The 23,983-nt window shown below is 41.1% G+C and overlaps 1 protein-coding gene across 5 annotated transcripts in view; it reads left to right on the forward strand.

Moving 5' to 3' along the window:
• Positions 1 to 53: 53 nt before the first annotated feature.
• Camkmt (calmodulin-lysine N-methyltransferase) overlaps positions 54 to 23,983 on the forward strand; it is a 368,029-nt gene continuing 344,099 nt past the window's right edge. For 3 of the 5 annotated variants that reach the window (XR_385373.3, XM_006524992.3, XM_006524993.4), the window contains exons 1-3: positions 54 to 356; positions 5,983 to 6,155; positions 23,276 to 23,340. Coding sequence is in view for 4 of the 5 variants with exons in the window: in XM_006524992.3 (XP_006525055.1) it covers positions 219 to 356; positions 5,983 to 6,155; positions 23,276 to 23,340 (376 nt within the window). In the remaining variant the exon portion in view is untranslated. The remainder of the gene's footprint in view (positions 357 to 5,982; positions 6,156 to 23,275; positions 23,341 to 23,983) is intronic. The other 2 variants (NM_028576.3, NM_001364946.1) reach the window with 1 other exon arrangement.

The following is a 23,983-nucleotide window of genomic DNA, read 5'->3' on the forward strand; positions in this document are numbered from 1 at the left end:
TTAAGATGGCCACCAGAAAAAGTGGTGCAATGAAGCGACGCCGCTGCTTTGGTTGCCAAGGAGACGCTAATACCGGAAATGCGGAATTCGGGGAGGGTGCACGGAAGAGCTGTGGGCCAGAGGCCGGGCGTCACAGGTCCTGACAGGGAAGAAGTTGGCAGGTCCTGACTGGGGAGAGCCGTGGCGGACGCAACCTCCGGGTCCAGTCAGCTCTGGAGATGGAGTCGCAGGTCGCGGCCGCTGGGGCTGCAGAGACTGAGGCAGAGGCGGGCAAGCGTCCCGCGATGGGCAGTGCCAGCCAGGGCTCGCTGGTCTCGGCGCCCAAGGGGGCCGTCCGGTGGCAGCTTCTGCGACAGGTAAGGGCGAGCGCTCGCCTGCCCTGCCTGTGGCCACTCCCCTCGCAGGTAGCAGGCAGCCCGTTTGTCGGGAGCCAAGCGAGAAGCGCCCCCTTGCTCCTTCATCTCCGCTGTCCCGCTGTCCCACCAAAAATGGGAGAGACTCTGGCGGGGCTGGAGAGCGGGACAGCCAGAGCGAGCTCTCAGAAACTCAGAAAATCCTTGTGCTCGCCTGTCTGGTGGGTGGGACCGCCTGTCTTCTCCGTGTGCTGCTCTTCTTTCCCGCCCCCTTTCCATCCTTATTTTATTTTTTGCTTCTTAACTCCCAGCCTGGTCACCTGGGTGCACTTTTTGGTCCCACATCTCTGGAGATCCGTGAGGTTCACTAATGGGATGGGGATTCTGCACGCGTTTCCTGGTTTTGTATATGGGAGAGTAAAGGGAGAGAGGGAAACCTACTGCTTGCTCCTTTTCCCGCCACGTGAAACTAAGTTTGGAGTCATTATTGGGATACTCGCTGCCCAAGGTTTAGCAACGAATCCAGATACTTCAGTCTTCCAAACCGCTCCAGTGAAGGCTGCTGTGTTTATAAGTTTTCTTAGTCATTGTGACTCCTCACAGCAATAGGAAAGTAACTAAGACAGTGGCCGGGGGGCAATGAGTCCTTAGTCTGTTATTTTACTTAGTTATTGCTTTTTAACAACCACATGTCGTATGTCATGCAATGTCTGTGAACCACCTGGTAGTCTCTTGATAAAACCTGAGTGGTTTACGGTTGTGTACCTGGTCTATATACCCATAGTTCTCAGAGTTGGCTGGCATGTTCTCCCAGTTATGGTAGAGTGTATAAGAGCAAGAGGCACATTTCAAATCCCTGCTTACATGATGTCTGTTAATATGCTATGTTACTTAGCTTCTATTATTACTGTGATAAAAATGCTAGGCAATGCAATTTAAGAAAGGAAGGGTATGTATTGGCACACAGTTTGACGGTACAGACTTTAGTAGGAAAAATCAAGGCTCAGGATCCTGGAGCATTGTGTGAGCAGTCAGGAAGAACAGAGCGATGGATGAATATGAGTTAGTTCCAGTTCTCCTTTTTATTTAGTTCAAGACTCAGTGTGTGATGTGGCGATACCACATTGAGTGTGTCTCCTCTCAGTGACTGTAGTTAGGAAAATCCATTACACACATACCAAGAGGTTAACCTAGTGTAGATAACCCTTCCTAGACAGGTGGAGACTTTCGGTTCCTCCAGTTCTTGTCAAGTTGATAATCACTATGAGCCGTCTCATAAACCGTTAGCTAAAGGAAGATGCATGGCCAAGCCAAAATTCACAGTGTAAGAGGTAAGACTTTATTTTTAAATTTTTTTAGGTGTGTCTTAGGGTTTCTATTCCTGCACAAAACATCATGACCAAGAAGCAAGTTGGGGAGGAAAGGGTTTATTCAGCTTACACTTCCAAATTGCTGTTCATTACCAAAAGAAGTCAGGACAGGAACTCACACAGGGTAGGAACTTGGAGGCAGGAGCTGATGCAGAGGCCATGGAGGGGTACTGCTTTCTGGCTTGCTTCCCCTGGCTTGCTAAGCTTGCTCTTTTACAGAATCCAAGACTACCAGCCCAGGGATGGCACCACCCACAAGGGGCCCTCCCCTGCTTCATCACTAATTGAGAAAATGCCTTACAGCTGGATCTCATGGAGGCATTTCCTTAAGGAAGGCTCCTTTCTCTGTAATAACTCCAGCTTGTGTGAAGCTGACACATACAACCAGCCAGTACAACATGTCAGGGAAAAAGTGATTTTTTTTTCTGTAATAATTCAGTTGATTACCACAGGCTAAACATGTGTGGGCTTTTCATAAGTGTTTAAAGTGGCTAAACGATTCATGCATGTTTCATCTGTGTTCAGAAGCAGAAAGCTTGAAGAGTCTGATCAAGGCTAGGACTTTGTGATTCTGGTTGGCAGTGTTACTCAGTGCTATGACACTTTGCATGTGCAAAGCCAAGGTTTTGATCTCTATTACGGGGGGGGGGGGTCGAGAGGTTCTTTCTCTTGTGTCACACTTGAATGATTGGTGTTTATTTTTGCAACTCCCCAATTCTGTCTTCCTGTACTCCTCAGGATTCCAGTGGTGCCTCATGGCTCTTTTTGTTAACTAAGGCTTTCTCTGGAACTCATATTTTTGAGAGATAACCTGTATGACTTGTACATTATTGTTTCCAGATTATGTGATAAATTGTTGACTTTTGATTCTAGCGCCTCCCCTAATTAGGTGAGATCTAGAAGCCCGTGTGTGTGAGGACTAGCTAAAGAAGGAACAGGCATCTTGTCTTCCTTTTGGTTGAGTCTCATCTGATAACGGTGACGGTTACTTGCAACTTCAGTCTTTCCACATTCATCCACTTAGGGATCCTGAGGAAAGGATCTAGTTTCCTTAAGAAATAATTTCTTTCAAATGACTCTGGTAGACCACATTTGGGCCAATTGCTGTGCCCAACAGAATGAAGCTATTTGGCTAACCTGGGTCATCAACCTGCTTGACAATCCCAGCAGAATTACATAAAGAAGAGGCATGCACACACAAACTCACAGACGCCTCTAGGATGAAATAGTTACCTAGGGGCGGAATACTTGGCTGAAGAATCTGGTTAATGAAGTATCTCATATCTCATAGTGCTATTTACGGCAGGATGCTCTGTGTTAGACTGTCAGTGCTGAGGCCCTTGACTGTTATCAGTTTTTCATTGTAAGCAAAAGGCCTGAGGGTCAGCTTCTTCCCCACCTCTGCTTAAAATGAAGTCTTTCCATCTTCTAGTCTCAGTTTTTGGAGTAGTCTCTGATAACCCTTTAAATGTCACTGGAATCTCTAGTGACTTTCTATGTTCACCTCTAATTTTTATAATTCAAGTCTTCATTGTTTCCTAGTGCTTTTAGATTTTTTTTTAAAAAAAGATTTATTTATTTATTATATGTAAGTACACTGTAGCTGTCTTCAGACTCACCAGATCTCATTACAGATGGTTGTGAGCCACCATGTGGTTGCTGGGATTTGAACTCTGGACCTTCGGAAGAACAGTCAGTGCTCTTAACTGCTAAGCCATCTCTCCAGCCCTTAGGTTTTTTTTTTTTTTTTTTTTTTAAGACTTAATTTTTAATTATTTGTACCTGAGAGGAGGAGGGCTGTGTTCAAGAATACAGGTGTCAGAAGCAGGCATCAGCTCCCTTGGAAGAGTGTGTTACAGGTCGTTACAGGAAACTGAACCTCTTCCTACGTTCTTAACCTCTGGGCCATCTCTTCTGCCCCTGGATTATCATTGCTTGTTTAAGACCCTGAGTCATAAAAATCTCACATGGAGAAGGGAAAGTGGACACAAAGTCCTACCCTAACCAAAAAGCTGTCTGTAGTTGATACTTGCCGGGAGAGCAAAAGTCAGTTTTCTCCAGTGGATGTTCACTGGCTGTGGATGTCAGCCACACTCCAGACCAGGCCTCATGCCCAGAAGTAGTTGGCCAACAGGACTCCATGAAAGGGGAAAGGGGAAAGTGAAAATACACAGTATGAAAAAAAAATCTTCAAAGAAAAGAGTCTTAGAAAAAGAGAAATTCCTAAAAAGCAATATATACTTACCTCAGTTGGCCCAAATATGTTCTTTTAAAAGAATTATTGAACTGTATATACTCAGAATTCAGTAATTATCATAGAACTGGAAAATCATTATATTGATTACATTATTTGTAATTAAACTATATATCAAAGACCTTGAGTTGCATCATTTATTTATTTGATTTTTAAAAATTTATTTTAGCTTAGTTTTTTGAGACAGGTTTCACTATGTTGCTCTGGCTGTCCTAGAGCTCCCTATGTAGACCATGCTGGCCTCAAATTCACAGAGATCTGCCAGCCTCTGCCTCCCAAGAACTGGCATTAAAGGTGTATGCCAGTACGTTCTTTTTGTTTGTTTGTTTTTAATGTAAGCACCCATAGCTGCTTTAGCTGTTATCTCAAGGTTCTAGAGGTTATGCTTGAAGTTTGATTGACTTCTAGTAATATTTTAATTTCTACTGTGACTATTACATACACACAAACACACAAAATACATATATTTTCCAGAAGAATTTGCCCCCTATGCTGACACCTTTTTCATCATATTGCCGATTTTAATTGTCTATTCCCCTTTGCATTTTGAACTCTCTTCTAGATCCTGGATTGAATTTTTCTGCTTGTGTCTTCTTTGATATCACTATCATTTTTACTGATAAACCTTTGAAATCTTCATTCAACACTTTATCTACTTCAGTATCTTTGAACTCATTGAGGGATTACAATCTTTTAGAGATGTCACATTCTCTTGTCTTTTAATGTTTTTGATGTTTCTGTGATGTAATTTATCGACGTTGCTTTGACTGTCTCTTCCAGTTTGGCTTGGAGAGCTTATTGAACAGCCTACTCCTGAGGCTCAATCTTCATAATGTCTGACAAGGAGAGAACAAATTATTATAACAGCTATAGAATCAAATTGTATAAGATATTGAAATTGGTTAGGAGGCCACCAGTACATTGATAATAACTATAAGCTAAAAAACAGGAAAACTACTCTGAACTTAGAAGTTATTTAGGGTAAATGTACACATACCAAGTGACTAGGAGAAGAAAGGAGGCAGGCAAAGAGAAGAATGTAGAGAAACCAAGGGATGAGGGGTGTGGAGGGTGCGGTGTCAGTTAGACTTCTAGGCTCTTGGTTATACGCACGGGAAATACTGTAGTTTGATTTGAAGTTATCACATCTGTTAATATGATGTCTTATATTCAGTTTGGCTCCTGGTTCCTACACCCACCCCCACTCCTAACCACCCATATATTCCAGGCTCATTTTGTACAATTCCTGCCATTTCTTCAAGTTTGATCATTGAACTCTTCAGTGATGGTCAGATATATATGCATAGTTTTGAAAATGTAAGTTAGAAAATATAAAGCTTCATTAGTTTACATTATATTTCATTTAAATGTATATCTGTAGGGTTTTTGCTAAAAGCCCTTAATCATCTAGCTCTATCTCTTTCTTCCAAATGTGGAAAACTAATACCAATAAAACTAGTCATTTAATTTATCCTAAAACAAATAAATACATCTGCACACATGCACACACACAGAGGTACACAAGCACACATACATGTGCATATTCACAAGCATACACATGTCACACAAGGTACATATCCACACAAGCGTACATATGTAGTGAATACACACCATGCCCATGCACACACATGTGTATGCACATGCAGTTGTGCACATCCATACACACATGCACAGCCTAATAACATACCTGCTCTAGTTCTGGATGTTAAAGGTGTTGCTTGTCTTCCCAGTTCCTGTAACTGACAAATGACCGGGAGAGAAGTGCTCACTCTAGATTTCTCTCCTCCTTAAGGCAGCAGACTGGTAAACTGTTACTGCCTTCACTACTCGGGTATGGTCTTAAGTGTTTTGTCCATTTTTTCCTCTGTGTGTTCAGCACAAAGTTAGTCTGAATAATCTAATCTAGTATTATTGGAAGTGAGAGTTCCCTTATCGCTTAAAAATTGGAAACTAAACCTTATACCACTTGTATAATATAACCCTAATATTTGGTTTTATTTCAAAGGTTCTGAAGCAGAAACAGTTGGATGATCATCTGAGACATGTATCTGTGAGAAGATTTGAATCATTTAATCTGTTCTCAGTCACAGAAGCCACAAAAAAGGGAACTGAAAAAGAGGCTGGTGTGTGGGTCCAGTACACAAGCATCTTTTATCCCAAATACAGCATCTCCGTAAGGTGAGTGTTGTCCGAGTTAAGGTCTGTAGAAGGAAACCCATGCACTCAGAGCTCCATGCCTACTATGGCTTTGCAGCAATCTTCATTAGAACTTGGTTTTGCAACTTGATGTTAGAAAATCCTGCTGCCTTAGACAGAGTCTCTTATGCTTCTATTTCATGAAAAGTACAAGTATCAAATGAAAGCAGCAACTTTAAAATACTTTTGAAGATTTCTAAAAAGATAAGCAGTTTGGCCCAAACCACTTCACTCTCATTGTACTTTAGCTTGTCCTTCCTTCCTTCCTTCCTTCCTTCCTTCCTTCCTTCCTTCCTTCCTTTCCTTCCTTCTCTCTTTCTCTCTCTTATTATTATTTTTTAAATTTATGTGAGTACACTGTAGCTATCTTCAGACACACCAGAAGAGGGCATCGGATCCCATTACAGAAGGTTGTGAGCCACCATGTGGTTGCTGGGAATTGAACTCAGGACCTCTGGAAGAGCAGTCAGTGCTCTTAACCGCTGAGCCATCTCTTCAGCCCGCTAGCTACTTTATTTCTAAAAACACCTTTTATATTCATCATGTGTGTTGTCTGTAAGTCTGTATTGTAAAAATCAACATCTAGTGAAGATGTGCTTGTTTACTGTCTTAGTCTCGGTTCGGCTGTGGAAAGACACCACGACCAAGGCAACTCTAATAAAAGAAACTTTCCATTGGAGGCTTGCTTACAGTTTTAGAGATGTGCCTTGAGGATGGCCAATTTTATCTTTCTTTTTGCATTCTGTGTTATGTCTTTCCACATTCGTCAAGCAAAAGCAATGCCTAAGTACACAGAATTCCACAGTAGAACATGGTCTTCAATAGATAATCACAGTAACATTAAGAATGGATGGCAGTTGATATTGTCTACTAGGTGATGTCACTGTCCTGAGTAATTTCTGTGTGTTAACATCTCCTAATACAATAGCGGATGGTGAATACTATTGATGTCATCATTTCACAATTGAGGAATAACCTGGTTAAGTCACACAGCTGCTCAGGTAGTAATTTGTGGCTATATTTAATCCAGGTAATCTCCCCTATTGATAACCTGTCTGGACTGCACAGAGAGTCTATACTTTGAGCTTCTGTGTGATCCTGCCTCTTAGTCTAGGTACATTGATTTCCTCATTGTGCTCACCAGCTTCTGGCTTTATATATTGTTGGCATATATTTTTTAGCTGGGTTTTTTTTTTGTTGTTGTTGTTCTTTTACCTACCTCCTCTCCTACCCTTATTTTATCCTACTCTCTTCCAACTCCTCAATACTAGGTAGGACAAAAAGGTTAGAGGGGGAAGGGGGCGTGGACCTCTTTAGACTACTTTCTGCTGAATAGGGATGTTGGATTCCTAGAGGCAAGTTGTTAGGCTATTTCAACTTATTGTCCTTTTCCTCAGGACTACTTGACAAATCACAACAGCAGCCTCCTAGGAATGCACCATATAGCCCCTCTCAGGGCTCTCATATTTATACCATCTCAAAAGTTCCCAGAATTCCAAAAGTCACACACTGGAGATACTATATGCAGTTAGCAAAAGCACACCCATGCTAGTGCACGAGGCAAATCACAATCACCTGCCGTGAAGCAGCCTCTTATCCCACACCTTGGATTAAGACAAAAACATAATCACATAACTGGGTTTTTGTTTTGAGTTTTGTTTTGTTTTGTGTTGAGAAACAAAAATTCCCACTACAATATATGACACTGTAATGCTAAAGAATTTTACCAGAAATTACCAGAAGAGCCTAGATGAAGGATTTTTGCCAAAAGCAGTTCATTCTTTTTCATTAAAATTTTTATTCACAATTTTTCACCTTTTTACTATTTTTATTTATTTTCCTTTATCTGTTCAATATGAACCCCATTGTATCTTTAATTTTTTTCAAAACTTATTTTTAATGATGGTTCTAAAATGCTTTCACCTCCCTTTTAGCCCACCACCTACCAGAGGTAGCGGGGAAGAAAGGATATGGGGGAAGTGGACTTGTTTAGAAAGGTTCTTTAGAGCAATTCCTGTCTGTATTGTCTGGAAATCGGAAGTTCAGTTTACAGGTCAGCAGCAGCAGCTTGATCCATTAGCAGACCCTTCATGAATGCCAGTTTGGTAGAGTAGGGATAGCAAAAACGAATCAGCAGCAGCGTGGCGCTACCTAGCAGAAACAGCCAGGCCTCAGCCTCAGCATGAGTCAGCATGAGTCAGCATGAGTCAGCATGAGGGACCAGCAGGGACCAGGAGGGACCAAGAGAAGTTTTGGTTGTGCTTCTCTCAGGGAAGCAAAGATCAGTGAAGAGACGAGGCCCACAAGCATTGCACATCTAGCTCTATAAGCAAGCTGAGCTCAACCCTAATCACTGTCCATGGAGTCCTATTTATATCCTGCAAACATCCCTGGGTCTTGCCTCAGTATATCTCTTGCCTAAGCACTGTTCTGTCTCAGCTGACATCACTCTGCCAATCAGCTGGACTCTGTGGAAGTGGAAAGAAACTGCAGCACACCACCAGAAATTCTTTGGTGTGTTTCTCTCTATGGAGTCCTGACAAATGGAGCTCAACTATGCAATGTAAGGCGGACCAATACATGTGTGTTGTTAGCGAAGAATCCTTCATCATGTGTCCTTTCACTTGCTTGCTTTAGCAGAATATCCTTTCTCCTGTGTCTGCTTCAGCAAAGCAGTCCTTTACGAGTCTGCCTTCCTTCACTGGTGTGTACTTCAGGAAAACATTCCTTCATGTGTCTGTCCCAGCAAAACACCATCCAATACAACTGACTTTTCAAAGAACCCTTAAGTGTCCACTTCAGCCCACTCTCATTTTTTCTATCTCATATTAGCACTTTCAACCTGTTTCTGTGAGATCTCCTAGCGTGTTATCTGTTTCATTCAGTATTGAGTGATGGATATTCTGAAGTGCTTTTTGTTTTTTTTTCGTTTTAGAGCAACAGCCCAAATGTAATTTTAAATATAGTTCATACATATATATGGATAATCATATCTAATTTTCTTGAGAGAGGGTCTCACTATGTATCCCTGGCTGTCCATACAGTTAAAGATCCACCTACAGAATTCTGCCTCCCAGAATTTTTAAAGTTTGTCAAATACAACATTATGGAATGATTGGAGGGAAAAGAGATGAATAATTTTAGGTAAATTCGAACCAACAAATGTTTACTAGTATCTTGTATATAAATATAAGGTATGCTTTCCCTCAGGGAGCTAAATATGAGAAATGAAAGAGTAACTAGAAAGAAGGACAGTTAAGTAAGTGACCTGAGAGCTCTCTCCGTGTGGCCCACGGCTGATTCCCAAATTCAGTTAAAAACTTGACATGCATCCCCTTAAAAGCACTTTTGGAAAGCACCGAGGGGCAGGGCTTTAGACTGGATCTGGATGCAATAGAAGGTTCTGGAGAAAGGGAGAAACCATTCCTGATGAGAACAGGGCCGTCATGAAATAGCATGAAAACGTGCAAGGCAGAAGGATCAGGGGCGACTGAGAAGCCAGCTCCATCTCTAGAGAGAGTCCTGAAGGCTGCTTGGTTGTTTTGCTTTAGGGTCCAGGAGTAAACCACAGGAAGACTGATCTAAGTCAGACAGGGAGTAGGCACACACTCCAGGACTGACCTCTCAGGGCCGCAGGACAGACTCAGGAGCTGAATCCTACAGAGCTTTTAAGCCTTACCTTACCCTGCTCTCATTGGTTGGGATATTCACCTGAGGGAAGGGACTTGCCTTGCCCAATACTCATGTCTTAACTTGTCTTCCAGGATGGGACTTGTCTAACATCCATGTCCTCACTTGCCAACCAGGTGTCAGTTGCTCATGTACATGTCTTTCTGCCGAGTAGGATGACAATTCCCTGGGAAATCTTGGGAACTTAAACTTTACTTGACCCCTACTCAGTATGAAAGTCTTATACGAAAGACTTCTTATATTGGTGCAGGTGTCTCTCTTACGCTGGGGCCCATCCCAGAGGCAGCTTAGAAAGGCAAAGACCATAAAAGCTCATGCACGGGGGCAGGAAGTTCTGTCTGGCAGTTGGTTTGGGTCCAAGCTTATTGTGGCTAACTGTACAGAGCAGCTCTAACTGACCTCTATTGTGATTGGTTTCCAAGAACACCAAAGCACGGAGCTTAAGAGAATATGCAGTCAACCCAGGCATGAGAAAGTTTCCTAGTAACAGCAGTAACAGCATAAAATGGCTGCCTAGACAGGCAGCAGTTACTCAGGCCTTAACATTATGCACTCCCACAGACCATAAGCATACACCCACTTTCTCTGTCTTGCTCCCCAACACCTAAGAGTCCCCGACACAGCTCAACAGAGGACATGGGGTGATTCTTACTTGTTAGTAGTCCTTGGCATCTGTTGTCCCCACCTCAAACCTTCTTGTACCTTGAATCTAACCCTTTGAAGTTTTATTAGACTCGAAAATAAATAACCCAAAGAGAATAAGTAACTAAATGATTATGAATTTAAAAGTATCTCATGGTTGTTTATTTTACTAAGCTGTATAGATTATAAAATTATATAAAATTAAAACTTCGACTACTACTTTCACTTTGGCTTATGTAATTGTACATAAAATAAAGGGATAATGAGGCTCATAGTAACTTTTCATTAAGAGGAAAATTTACGGCTGTTAGGTCAAAGCTTAGATTGTGAAATCCCCAGGGTCTTTCATCTTTCTTGTGTATTTGAAAGTGGTTGCCTCCTTGAAAATGGTTGAGACTGAGGAATTGAAGTAAGGGTACTATTCCTACTTTATTGCTTAAAAAGTCTTGTTTTTCTGGTGTTTTGTTTCTTAGAACTTTACAGACCCAGCTCTTGCTATTAGTTAAATGCATGCAGAAACCCGTGGTAGACCAGAACATCTTTTCACTAAAACTTTTACTAAAATTTGCCTCCACTCTACATTATAAGCTCTGATTTACTATTGCATAGAACTTACTGTGTACAGTCTAGATATTGTTTCCGTACCTTATTTTTTAACATAATTTCCCCATGGCTAAATTGAAATATTTTGGAAGCTTTAAATGCTTCCATTATATGTGGAGCCATACATGCCAGAGTTATTAATTTATAATTGCATATGTATCCCATTATATGTGGACCCATGCATACCAGAGTTACTAATTTATAAATGAATGCAGTCTTAAGAAAAGCATAGGCTGAGAGGCCTGACCCATCCTTTTGTCTTTGAATCTGACTACTGTTGCCATGGTAATTGCTGAATTAGAATGCCAGCACTTGACTTTTGGCTTGTCCGAGAAGTGTAGGGTGGGCAGGAAGTCAAGACTGTGGCTTTGTTGCTTTGTGAGTACAATCAGTGCACCCCCACAAAGTCATGCATTGCTTCTCCGGGAAAGGAAAAGACAAATCAAACCATTGCACCACTGAGCTTAGCACGCGCCTTCCGAGTGCTCAGTCAGATCTGGTGACAGGAACGACGTGTTCAGGAAATTAAATGTATGGCGGATCATCCGTACATACACACTGCATATTATAGGTACCTATTTCAATAAGCATTTCCCTTTGAAACTGTAGTATTTTGGTAGATGTGAAGTGACATTTCAATGCGGCTATAATTTGCATTTCCCAATGATGATTTCAGGGGTTCTACCCAGTGCTGAGAGCAGAAGCAGGAGAAAGCTGTAAGTTGGGGCATGGTGACTATGAATAAAATACATTAATATACATGTAAGGTACTGCATAATGAAACCCATTATTTTATGCACTAACTACAAATTTCATTTTAAAACTGGCAAGGCAGGGGCTGGAGAGATGTCTCAGAACTTAAGAGCACACCAGCTGCTCTTCCAGAGGACCTGAGTTCTATTCCCAGCAGTCAATGTTATCTCAAAACCTTCTATAATAGGGTCTGATGCCTCTTCTGGTATGCAGATGTACATGCAGACAAGGTACCCATATACATAAAATACCTAAACAAATACATCTTACAAAAATAACAAAGTGGTTAAAGAAGCGAGGCTGGCAACTGAACAAATAGGATTACTGAATTTATTTAAATACATAGTTTTTTAAATTAAAGATTTATTTATTCTCTTATGTATGAGTACACTGTCACTGTCTTCAGACACACCAGAAGAGGGCATCAGATCCCATTACAGATGGTTGTGAGTCACCATGTGGTTGCTGGGAATTGAACTCAGGACCTTTGGAAGAGCAGTCAGTGCTCTTAACTGCTAAGCCATCTCTCCAGCCCTTAAATACATAGTTTTAATACTAGGAATGGAATTAATAAGAGGTACTAAACAGCTTTTAATTTTTTTTATTTTAAAAAGTCTTTATAAAACTCAAGTCCATTGAGTCCTGATTTCATGTAACGTCATAGATCTTGGCTAATTATGACTTTAATTTACTTTATCTTGTGATTATTTATATTGTTTGCTCACATATAAATATATTCAGTTTCAGTAAATACAAATGGTCCCTGGAATATTTTTTCAAACTTATCTACATTCCATGTAGATATTATCTGCTGAGTTCTTATTCTGTAGATGAGACTTTAAAAGCCTCTTAGATACGAAAAAGCTTCAAAGTAAGTTGCATCTACAGCCTGTTGTCGAGCATTTTCCTTCTGAAAGCCTCTGCTTTTTTTATTCTTCTAAGTCTTTTGGGGCACATTTCACTTTGTAGTTTATTTATTCTGCCTTTTAAAAGCAAAGTTTTTGTTAATCATAAGGTAAAATCAGGGTTCCCGTGCAGTCCTCTGCCCTTCCTTAGTGTAGCCAGGGTTTGCTGCTGTCACCCTCAGGCAGCCTGATCATTAATCAGATAAGTGAGGCCACACCCCTGTCAGCAGCCTCCCTCCCCTGATCTCTGGCAGCCTCTGACTTGCTTGTTCTGGGCTTATCTGTTCTAGACATCCCATAGAGATGGAACACTGCAGTGTGTGGGCTTTTACGTCTGGCTCTTTTTACTTAGTACACTTTTCATTAAAAAGAAAATTGTCCAAATTCTACCATGTTTCAGAAAGTCATTCATTTTTCTGTGGTTGAATTAACATGTCACTATATGGCTAATAATGCATTTTTAATACTTATTCTTGAGCTAATGGACATTTGAGTTTTTTTTTTTTTCTTCTTTTTGGCTATTATATGTAATGCTACTGTGGACATTCATGTGCACTTTGTGTGTATGTCTGTACATATTTTTTAAATTCTCTTGGCATGGACCTGGGAATTCAATGGCTAGATAATGTAGTTGCTACATGTTTAGCTTTTTTGAGGAATGGACTTTTCATAGTGACTCTTTTACATTCTTACTAGGAATGAGTGAGAATTCAGTTTCCTCCGTGTTTGTCTGCACTTGTGTTTTATTGTTTGGAAGTTAACTTGTTTGTGTATGGGTGGTTTGCCTGCAAGCATGCCTGTATACTGTCTGTGTGCCTTGTGCCCACAGAGGCCGGAAGAGGGTATTGGATCTCTTGGGACTAGAGATGGTTGTGAGTCACCATGTGGGTGCTGGGAATTGGACCAGGTCCTCTACAATAGCATCCAGTGCTCTTCACCACTGAGCCATCTCTCCAGCCCCTCATTTGTTTTGCTTTTTGTTTTTTTTTCTATACAAAGTTTTAGCGTTGCAGTGATGTGAAATGATCTCTTACTGTGGCTTTGACTGTCATTTCCCAGTTGAAAATGAAAGACAATGAGCTCATCTCTGTACTTATCATAGATCTTCTTTGCATTCAAATGTCTTACCCACTGTACGTTAGATTGTTTATATTTTGGTTTTTTTTTTTTTTTTTTTTTTTTAAGATTTATTTATTGACTATATGTAAGTACACTGTAGCTGTCCTCAGACACTCCAGAAGAGGGAGTCAGATCTCGTTATGGATGGTTGTGAGCCACCATGTGGTTGCTGGGATTTGAACTCCTGACCTTCGGAAGAGCAGTCGGGTGCTCCTACCCACTGAGCCATCTCACCAGCCCTATATTTTGGTTTTTAAGTTAAAACATTTTTTACTCACAATAAGTGTGTGACATAATATATTTCTAAACATTTATTTATTTATTTACTTATTTAATGTATATGAGTACACTGTAGCTGTCTTCACACACACCAGAAGAGGGCACTAGATTCCATTACAGATGGTTGTGAGCCACCGTGTAATTGTTGGGAATTGAACTCAGGACCTCTGGAAGAGCAGTTAGTGTTCTTAACTGCTGAGCCATCTTTCCAGCCTGTGACATAAATATTTATGTAATAACAGTGTGATATTTTAATGTCTTTATGTAGTGTGCAATGATCAGGCCAGGGTACTTAGCTTGCATATCACCTCAGATATAAGTTGTTTCTTTGTGATGGGAACATTGATTATCCTCTTCACCAGTTGTGTTGAAAGAATTTTATTTATTTATTTATTTCCCCATTTCTTTTTCTTTTTTTTTTTTAATGATACATAATTGAGTTACAAAATTTACCAGTTTTAATACACATGAGTAACAAGCCTGCTAAGAAAGAGATCATGGACACACTCGCTCCTCTTCCCAGTTTCTCAAATAAAATAAAATATTTAGAATATACATAACAAAAGAGGTAAAAAACCTCTACAATGAAAACTTTAAATGTGTGAAGGAAGAGATTAAGAAACATACTAGAATTTGAAGACCTCCCAAACGTATAGCTTGGTAGAATTAACGTTATGAAAAAAGACCTTTCTACCAAAACAACTTACTGATTCAATGAAATCACAATCAACATCCTCATCTCATTCTTCACATAAATAGAAAGAAAATCCTCGAGTTGATTTGGAACAACAAAAGACTCAGAATAGCCAATTAGTCCTAGATAAGTGTTTGTTTCTATGCATTCTGCTTGTTTTAAGTGCTAAGTGCATCTGTCTTAAGACCCCAACTTTTATACCTCTGTTTCTATTAAATCATTGATTTTTAAGTCAGCCGTACTTTCATCCTCCATTGTACCCATTTGTCCTTTTCTTCCACAGTGAGGAATCTCAGAACTCACTCTTGAATTCTTTGAGTCTTAATGTATTCAACCATAGAATGGGTATTGGTTATGTGTGGTTGTCTTAGAAAGGGTGAAGAAGTTGGAGGAGAAACAAATGCGATCTTTATAAGAGTGCTTTGAAAATCTGGTGTAATTTGGTAACTATAAATTGTTATATGATGTTGCTATTTGGTTCTTTTCTCTAGATTTTCTGCATCTGACAAAGAAGCTCCAATGTGTTTACTTCAGTCAATTCCAGGGTAGATACCATGGATACCCCAAATTAGTTTGGGAAGCCTGGATAGCTTGAAGACTGCCCTCATTCCATCCCAGGACTGCAAAAGTCTTGGAGGACATTATATACTCAGGTTTCCAAAATTACTTGAGACCTGGAATGTTTTGACTAGCATCTGCTGCACCTAAATGTAAATTGATATCATGTCTTTTCCACTTGAACACCATTTTGTGGAGGGATCATTTGACATATTGAGGTGAATAGTCTGGAGTATTTGGTTCTGTTTTCATTTCTTCAGGTTGCCTATGTTAGTGGTACTGTGTTCATGTGGATCCTATCCTTGGCTTGGCGGCGGCTGCTTCTGGTTCTTCTCCTTCTCCTTCTCCTTCTCCTTCTCCTTCTCCTTCTCCTTCTCCTTCTCCTTCTCCTTCTCCTTCTCCTTCTCCTTCTCCTTCTCCTTCTCCTTCTCCTTCTCCTTCTCCTTCTCCTTCTCCTTCTCCTTCTGTGTTATTTTAATTGCAAGTCGATTTTGTTCGGTATTAGAATAGCTACTACAGCTTGTTTCTTGGGACCATTTGCTTGGAAAATTGTTTTCTAACCTTTTACTCTGAGGTAGTGTCTGCCTTTGTCACTGAGGTGCGTTTCCTGTATGCAGCAAAATGCTGGGTCCTGTCTATGTATCCAGTCTGTTAGTCTGGATATGTTAAGAGATATTAAGGAAAAGGGATTGTTATTTCCTGTTTTTTTTTTTGTTTGTTTGTTTTTAGAGGTAGAATTATGTTTGTTTGGCTATCTTCTTTTGGGTTTGTTGAAAGATTAGTTTCTTGCTTTTTCTAGGGTGTAGTTTCCCTCCCTGTGTTGGTGTTTTCCATCTCTTATCCTTTGTAGGGCTGGATTTGTAGAAAGATATTGTGTAAATTTGGTTTTGTCATGGAATAGCTTGTTTTCTCCATCTACGGTAATTGAGAGTTTTGCTGGGTATAGTAGCTTGGGCTGTCATTTGTGTTCTCTTAGGATCTGTATGACATCTGCCCAGGATCTTCTAGCTTTCATAGTCTCTAGTGAGAAATCTGGTGTAATTCTGATATGTCTGCCTTTATATGTTACTTGACCTTTTTCTCTTACTGCTTTTAAAATTCTTCCTTTGGTGAGTACATTTGGTGTTTTGATTATTATGTGATTGGAGGAATTTCTACAGATTTGGAGTTCTGTAGACTTCTTGTATGTTCATGGGCATCTCTTTCTTTAGGTTAGGGAAGTTTTCTTTTATTATTTTGTTAAAGATATTTACTGGCCCTTTAAGTTGGGAATCTTCACTCTTTTCTATACCTATTATCCTTAGGTTTGGTATTCTCTTTGTGTCCTGGATTTCCTGGATGTTTTGGGTTAGGATCTTTTTGCATTTTCTTTGATTTTTGTGTCAATGTTTTCTATGGTATCTTCTTCACCTGAGAGTCCCTCTTCTTCTTCTTCTTTTTCTTTTTTAAAAGATTTATTTATTTATTATATGTAAGTACACTGTAACTGTCTTCAGATAGACTAGAAGAGGGCATCAGATCTCATTACACATGGTTGTGAGCCACCATGTGGTTGCTGGGAATTGAACTCAGGACCTTCGGAAGAGCAGTCAGTGCTCTTAACCTCTGAGCCATCTCTCCAGCCCCTGAGACTCTCTTCTATCTCTTGTATTCTGTTGGTGATGCTTGCATCTATGACTCCTGATCTCTTTCCTAGATTTTCTAACTCCAGGGTTTTCTCCCTTTGTGATTTCTTTATTGTTTCTATTTCCATTTTTAGATCTTGGATGGTTTTGTTCATTTCCTTCAACTGTTTGATTGTGTTTTCCTGTAATTCTTTAATGTATTTTTGTGTTTTGTCTTTAAGGGCTTCTACCTGTTAACCTGTGTTCTCCTGTATTTCTTTAAGGGAGTTATTTATGGCTTTCTTAAAGCCCTCTATCATCATCATGAGAAGTGATTTTAGATCAAAATCTTCCTTTTCCTGTGTGATGGTGTATCCAGGACTTGCTATATTGGGAGAATTGGGTTCTGATGATGCCAAGTAACCTTGGTTTCTGTTGCTTCTGTTCTTATGCTTGCCTCCTGCCATCTGATTGTCTCTAGTGCTCCCTGCCCTGGCTATGTCTGACTGGAGCCTGTCCTTCCTGTGATCCTGGTTGTGTCAGAACTCCTTAGAGTTCAGCTGTCTCTGGGATCCTGTGATTCTGGGATCCTGAGGTCCTGGGTGTGTCAGAGCTCCTGGGAGTCAAACTGCTTCTGGGACCCTGAGTTCCTGGTGTGACCAAGCTCCTAGGATCCTGGGATCCTAGAATCCTGTGATCCTGGGTATGTTAGTGTACCTGGGAGTGGAGCTTCCTTTGGGTGTTGTGGGATGGCTGCAGAGTTCGGGCCCAAGATCTACTCAGAGCTCCAGCCCAGATAGGAAGGCGAATTTTATTTATTTTTGGCTTTTGAGACAGGGTTTCTTTACATAGCCCTGGTTGTCCTATACCTTGCTCTGTAGATCAGGCTGGCCTCTAACTTAGAGATCCACTTGCTTCTGCCTCCAGGTTGCTGGGTTTAAGGGAGTGTGCCTAGCTAACTGTTCATGTTTTTATAAGTAGAATTGTGAGATTTGACTTCCTGTCTCCCCACCCTTATACAACTTAAAAATATCACAGTGTGCACTCTAAGACAGTGCTTTCAACAAGGACAAATTATGTGTCAGTATTAACTCAGAGAGTTGCAGTAGTAACTTTGAATAGTATGGACTTTTAATGTAGGCATTTTACTTAAGCTATCCCAGCTCCTGGCTTTAACATTTAATAGTATGTAATATGCACACCCTTTTTCTATCCTACTCTGTTGTGTGACAGTGTTCCCTAGGGAAATGGTGCACATGTATTTACTCACCTCAGATAGGAGTGTTAGGTTGGTCTAAGATGGAGTCACCTAAGGCACTGTGGTGGTGTGAATGGGAATGACCCCCACAGACTCATGTGTTTGAGTGCTTGGCCTGTAGGGAGGGGCATTATTAGGGGGTGTGGCCTTGTTGGAGTAGGTGAGACCTAGTTGGAGGAAGCCTGTTACTGTGGGGCTGTACGTGGAGGTCTCATATATGATTAAGTTGCACCCAGTGTAACCCAGGCTCCTACTGCCCACTAGTCAAGATGTGGAACTCTGGACTCCTCCAGCACCCTCTCTGCCTGGGCACTATTATTCTTCCCATCATTATGATAATGGGCTGAACCTCTGAAACTGTAAGGCACCTAATTAAATGTTTTCCTTTATAAGACTTGCCTTGGTCATGTTGTTTTCTCATAGCAATGGAAACTAAGTTCAAGATGAACTCCCGACCCAAGTGGGAACCAGCTAGCTTTTATACCATTTTAAGTACATGCAAATAATAAGTTCAGTTCTAGGTTAAGGGACAAACAAGGCAATAAACACAAATAGTCAAGGAACAAACAAAGCAATGAAAAAATCCCATGATCTCTGTTTCTAGGGGCTTACCAGAATGATCAAGATATCTGAGCCTACTTTTCAGTCCTAGTCCAAAGTCAAATTCTTGCCTGAAGCCTACTTTGTTGTCCTGGCCCAATGTCAAATTCCTACCAAGTTTTTAGAAGCTGCCCCAAAAGCTCTCCACACTAAAGACTCTGATAAGCTGGTCCATTAGGGACTTATTTCCTCACAGTATCGCAGGTTATACAGCCTTTACCTTAGGGAGGGATGGGTAATCATATTACTCAATTTTTCTGTCTGCACAGCAGTCAGACTGGACCCATCAGCTCCCATTTTCCACAGCTGCATAACCCAGGCAAAAATAGGCCCTTTGCTTTAAAAAAAGTCTTCTCTAATTCCAACAGCTCAAGTGCTGAATATTCGGTCACTACCACAGTTCCTTGCATTACACCATTGTTGGAGACAGGGTTTCTCTGTGTAGTTCTGGCTGTCCTGGAACTCACTCTGTAGACCAGGCTGGCCTCGAACTCAGAAATCCACCTGCCTCTGCCTCCCAAGTGCTGGGATTAAAGGCATGTGCTAACACTGCCCAGTGCATTACACCATTGTTAATGCCCCCATCTTATGGGGCATCGTCATTTCCCTGAATTTTTTTTTTTTTATCAAAGTTGGATCTGTGGGGTATCTTTTATTGCTTTTACCATGTTCTCCTCTGTCCCACTCTCTGAATCTTCCCATGGGTTCCACGTCCTTGAATCCCAGTAAGGGCTTTTGAGCATGAATTCAACTTGTACTTTGCTTTCCCTCTTGCTTACAAGCCTTAAGAAGCAGCAAGCCCCCAGCTCTCTCATCCTCTTGTTTTCCTACTAGCCTCAGGTTAGATAGCGGCAAGCACAGAGGCGGCTGCTGCGTCTCCCCTTTGTTGCAGTTGTTCCTTTCCACAAACATCTCAGCCTCCGATGCCTTGCTAACCACACACAGCATAGGCCAGGCATCCTCTGCCTGTTGGCAATCAACCCTGTGTGCTAATCTTAAAGACTGCAAGACTTCCTCTAAACCTTTAACTGTTTTCAGGGCAACTCCATATTCCTGTGGTGGGTTCCACTCATCAAGTAGGCATGCCACCTCATCACATAGATGATGGCTGCCACCCTGGGATTCCTCCCATAGTCACTCCTAATCCTGATGGCTCAGCCTTATTGCCCATCTCACTACCCAAAGCAAGAAGCAGCAACTGCTGACGTAGCACAAAGGCACACTAACACACTACACGGGAAAGGACAACTCCACTGGAGTGTCCTTCATGGGCGCATCTCACTCAGGCTTCCCAGCCTCAGGCATATGGCCTTGCTACTTACAGCTAGGACCAAATGCACTCACTCCTCTCCAACACTTCTGTGGTGTCCCTTGTTCAGGTGCCTATTATGTTGTGTGACAAAACTTTTCCTGGGGATATGCACACATGTCTGCTCAACCAAGATAGAGAGCCCCTGAGAGACCAAAGTACAGATGCCACCAAAGTCCAACTTGGTGAGCCAGTGATTTTTATTGGGGTTACTTATAGGAGCAGAAATGGAGAGACAGCAGGATCACCACAGCCTACACCAGCATGGGTGACAGCTCACAAAAGCTGGGAACCTGGAGCCTACTGTATAGCCTGTAAGCTTGACAGGTTGGAGAGTGTGGGTTCCAGGTACTTCAGTTGGTCTAAACCTCTTCCCGGCAGCTGAGCTGCTTTGTGCATCTTCCAGGCAGCTGGGCTGGTTTCAGTCGTCTTTGCAGCTTGTGTGAGAGTCTTCTCTGAAGCACAGCTATTTTTTTTTTTTTCTTCTTATTCTGGCAAACTCCTTCTGGCTTACTCCTAGTTTCAGGGACTTCCAGAAGCTATTTTGGATTGTTTACTTTGCTGTTTAAGGAATGCAAAACCCAATGTTTCAACCTCAGAGGAAATGGTTACTCCTTGTCTTAGGGTTTTATTACTATGAAGAGATGCAATGACCATGGCAACTCTTGGAAAACATTTAGTTGGGGTTGGCAGTTCCGAGGTTTGGTCTGTTGTCAGCATGGCTGGAGGCATGGTGACAAACAGGCAGAGAGGTGCCTGAGAGTTCTACATTCTGATCTGCAGGCAGCAGGAAGAGAGAGTGACACTGGGCCTGGCTTGAGCATCTGAAACCTCAAAGCCAACCCCCAATGACAAACTTTCCTCAACAAAGCCACACCTGCTCCAACAAGGCCACACCTCCTAAAAGTGCCACACCCTATGAGTCTATGGAACTGTTTTCATTCAGTCCACCACTTGCAACACGCTCTTGCCTTGCCTCAGATTTAATTTCAAATGATTTATCCTGATTGTGTTGTTCAAAGGGATGAGTGGGGCGGGGTTGAGGGGGTGGTGAGAAGGGAGAAAAGGGAGAGAGAGGAGCGGAGGGCAGAGAAGGAATCAGAATGATTTTCTTAGGCCATAAAGAAATTCAGTGACTCTGTTTTTACTTTTTTTTTTTTTTGAGACAGTGTCTCTAGCTCAGTCTGGATTCAACCTCTCCACATAGCCAAGAAGGCCCTGAACCTTGCTTTTTGAATGCTGGGTTACAGGCTTGTTGTTGTTGTTGTTGTTGTTGTTGTTGTTTGGTAATGAAGTCATCAGAAGCAGGTTTGATGATATTCTACAACTATTCCCACTATAGTAGTATGTGTAATAGAGCCAAATGATAAAATCCAACATGAAATTTGTGTTCAGTAACTGTGGTGCAGATAGTCACAGTCATTCACAGTAGCTCTTTGATCTTTTGAACAGTCATTAAGATCATGTTACAGACCGGGCAGTGGTGGTGCACGCCTTTAATCCCAGCACTTGGGGAGGCAGAGGCAGGTGGATTTCTGAGTTGGAGGCCAGCCTGGTCTACAGAGTGAGTTCCAGGACAGCCAGGGCTACACAGAGAAACCCTGTCTCGAGAAACAAACAAACAAACAAAAAACCCAAACAAAACAAAACCAACCAACCAAACAAACAAAAGAGCTCATGTTACAGGATGTGACTAAATGTTGAAAACTATAATACATTATAAAAAACATGAATTGCACAACAGTCTTTATCAAAGTATAGAGAACAGATTTGACGAGTGTGTACCAAAATATTAACTGCTCATTAGGATATTGATGTTTTATTATCTTCAAAGTAATCATATGCTGCTGGTCTGTTTTGGGATGTGCTGCATTGTGAGCCATGCCATGCCCCCATCCTGCGCTTTAGATGTTAAAACTGCGTATATTATAGTTTCAGTAGTGTTAGTGTAATTAACTGCTATCCCTAGACCCTCGCGGTCACTGAGGTGGATCTACAAACATCATATTATGATACGGAAGCTTTGGTTTCTGGTTGGTGACTTTATTTCTTTGGATTATGATACCTTTGTGCCCAGCGTTTATGGTTAGTTATGATTGCAGACAGCTTTATGCAACCTCAGCCTCACTGACAGAGAAATGGTAGGAGAGAAAAAAGAGCTCTTTTTTCTGAAAGAGTAATGTAATTACTATTCTATTGATATTTATATAATTATATCCATCTATCTATCTATCTATCTATCTATCTATCTATCTATCTATCTATCTATCTATCTATCCATCCATCCATCCATATACATTCTAGCCCCATTTGTATTAAATGTTAACAATGAAGTTAAGGTAGTATTGGTAAAATGCATGTCTAGTGATTTACTGATGAATATATTTTAAACAATCAAAACGCCCTAAAGTGGGTTCAGCTGCAATTCTGAGGGAGCATGTAGAAGATTATAGCGCTATAACTCCAGCTATCACCACTTGGTTCCCTTATTAAGATTCAAATAATCAAACCCAATATGTGAAGGGCTGAGTGGAGCGAGTTGAGCTAACAGAGGCAGAGGGCAGGTTAGGGGTAGATGCCAAGAGTCAGGTTGACCTGCTGACTGATGTTCAGCACTGTCGGCGAGTGGACTGCAGAGCTGGTGGCCCACTAGTCTTTGCGTCCAGTTAGCAAACTGTGGCGCTGCTTTAGTGGAACTTCTGTGTCACTCTGGGTGGCTCTGGAGGCCCATTCGCTCGGTTCTGCTTTATTCTAAAATTCTCTGTGTGCTTTGTTTCTTTTAAAAAAAGTTTCGCCTTTAAGGATTTGTATGTAACTGTAGATTATTTTCCATTAAGCAGTGATTGTACAGATTATAGCACTTGAAGATGTTGATCGTAATCAGGAAATGCCATAGCATGAAGTGCTCTGAAGACCATAATCCGAGGGTTTGTTTCCCTTCTCCCTCTAGTGGGCAGACATTGTTTTAAAGCTGTAATACGGTGGGGCTCATTAGTATTGAGTGTATCGCAATATACTCTCAGATTTCAAGAAGAATCAGAAGCGCTGTTATTTTAGAAATGTTAAATAAACTTTTATTCCTTCGCAGGCATAATAGTGGATCCTTGAATGTGGAAGACGTCCTTACCAGCTTTGACAACACAGGAAATGTTTGTAAGTTCTATGCTCACTATGAAATATATCCAGTGCTTTAGAAACCAAATTTTAGTTTCGCCCTAGTATTTATTATACTAACCATGTGTTTATACTCATGTGTGTATGCACATATATGCATATATTTTATATACATGTATGCATGCATACATATACACATGCATATTAGAAATTCCTGGTACCTTTAGCTGTAGAATGTACCCCATAGGAGATGCATACTAAATGGGGTATGGCAGGCTTTACCAAAACTTTGTGGCGATGTGTGTGTTTGAGGCAGAGTATAGATCAGAAGGAAGTCTGGACTCCCCGGCGCCTGGCATTCCTTCTGGTTCCTGTTTCCCTCGCAACTTTCTCTGGAAGTTCACTTGTTCTGCTTGCTTTGCCTGCTGTGCTCTTCTGTTTTGGTACTGATTAAATCCACAGCACATTCTTTATGATGTCACTATACTTAAAATGCAGGTTTTCAATGACATGATAGAGGCTGTGTTATATTTTTGTCTAAGCCACTGATTAATTGGTGATTTATTTCTCTGCTGAGAACTTGACTTAAGCAATTCTAAAATAATGCCATATGATGACAGACATCAGCTAAGAACATGTACACATCACAGTTAAATAACATCTCATGATAAGAACTATGTGT

The sequence above is a fragment of the Mus musculus genome, chromosome 17 (genome assembly GCF_000001635.26).
Source record: "Mus musculus strain C57BL/6J chromosome 17, GRCm38.p6 C57BL/6J".
Classification (NCBI taxonomy): domain Eukaryota; kingdom Metazoa; phylum Chordata; class Mammalia; order Rodentia; family Muridae; genus Mus; species Mus musculus.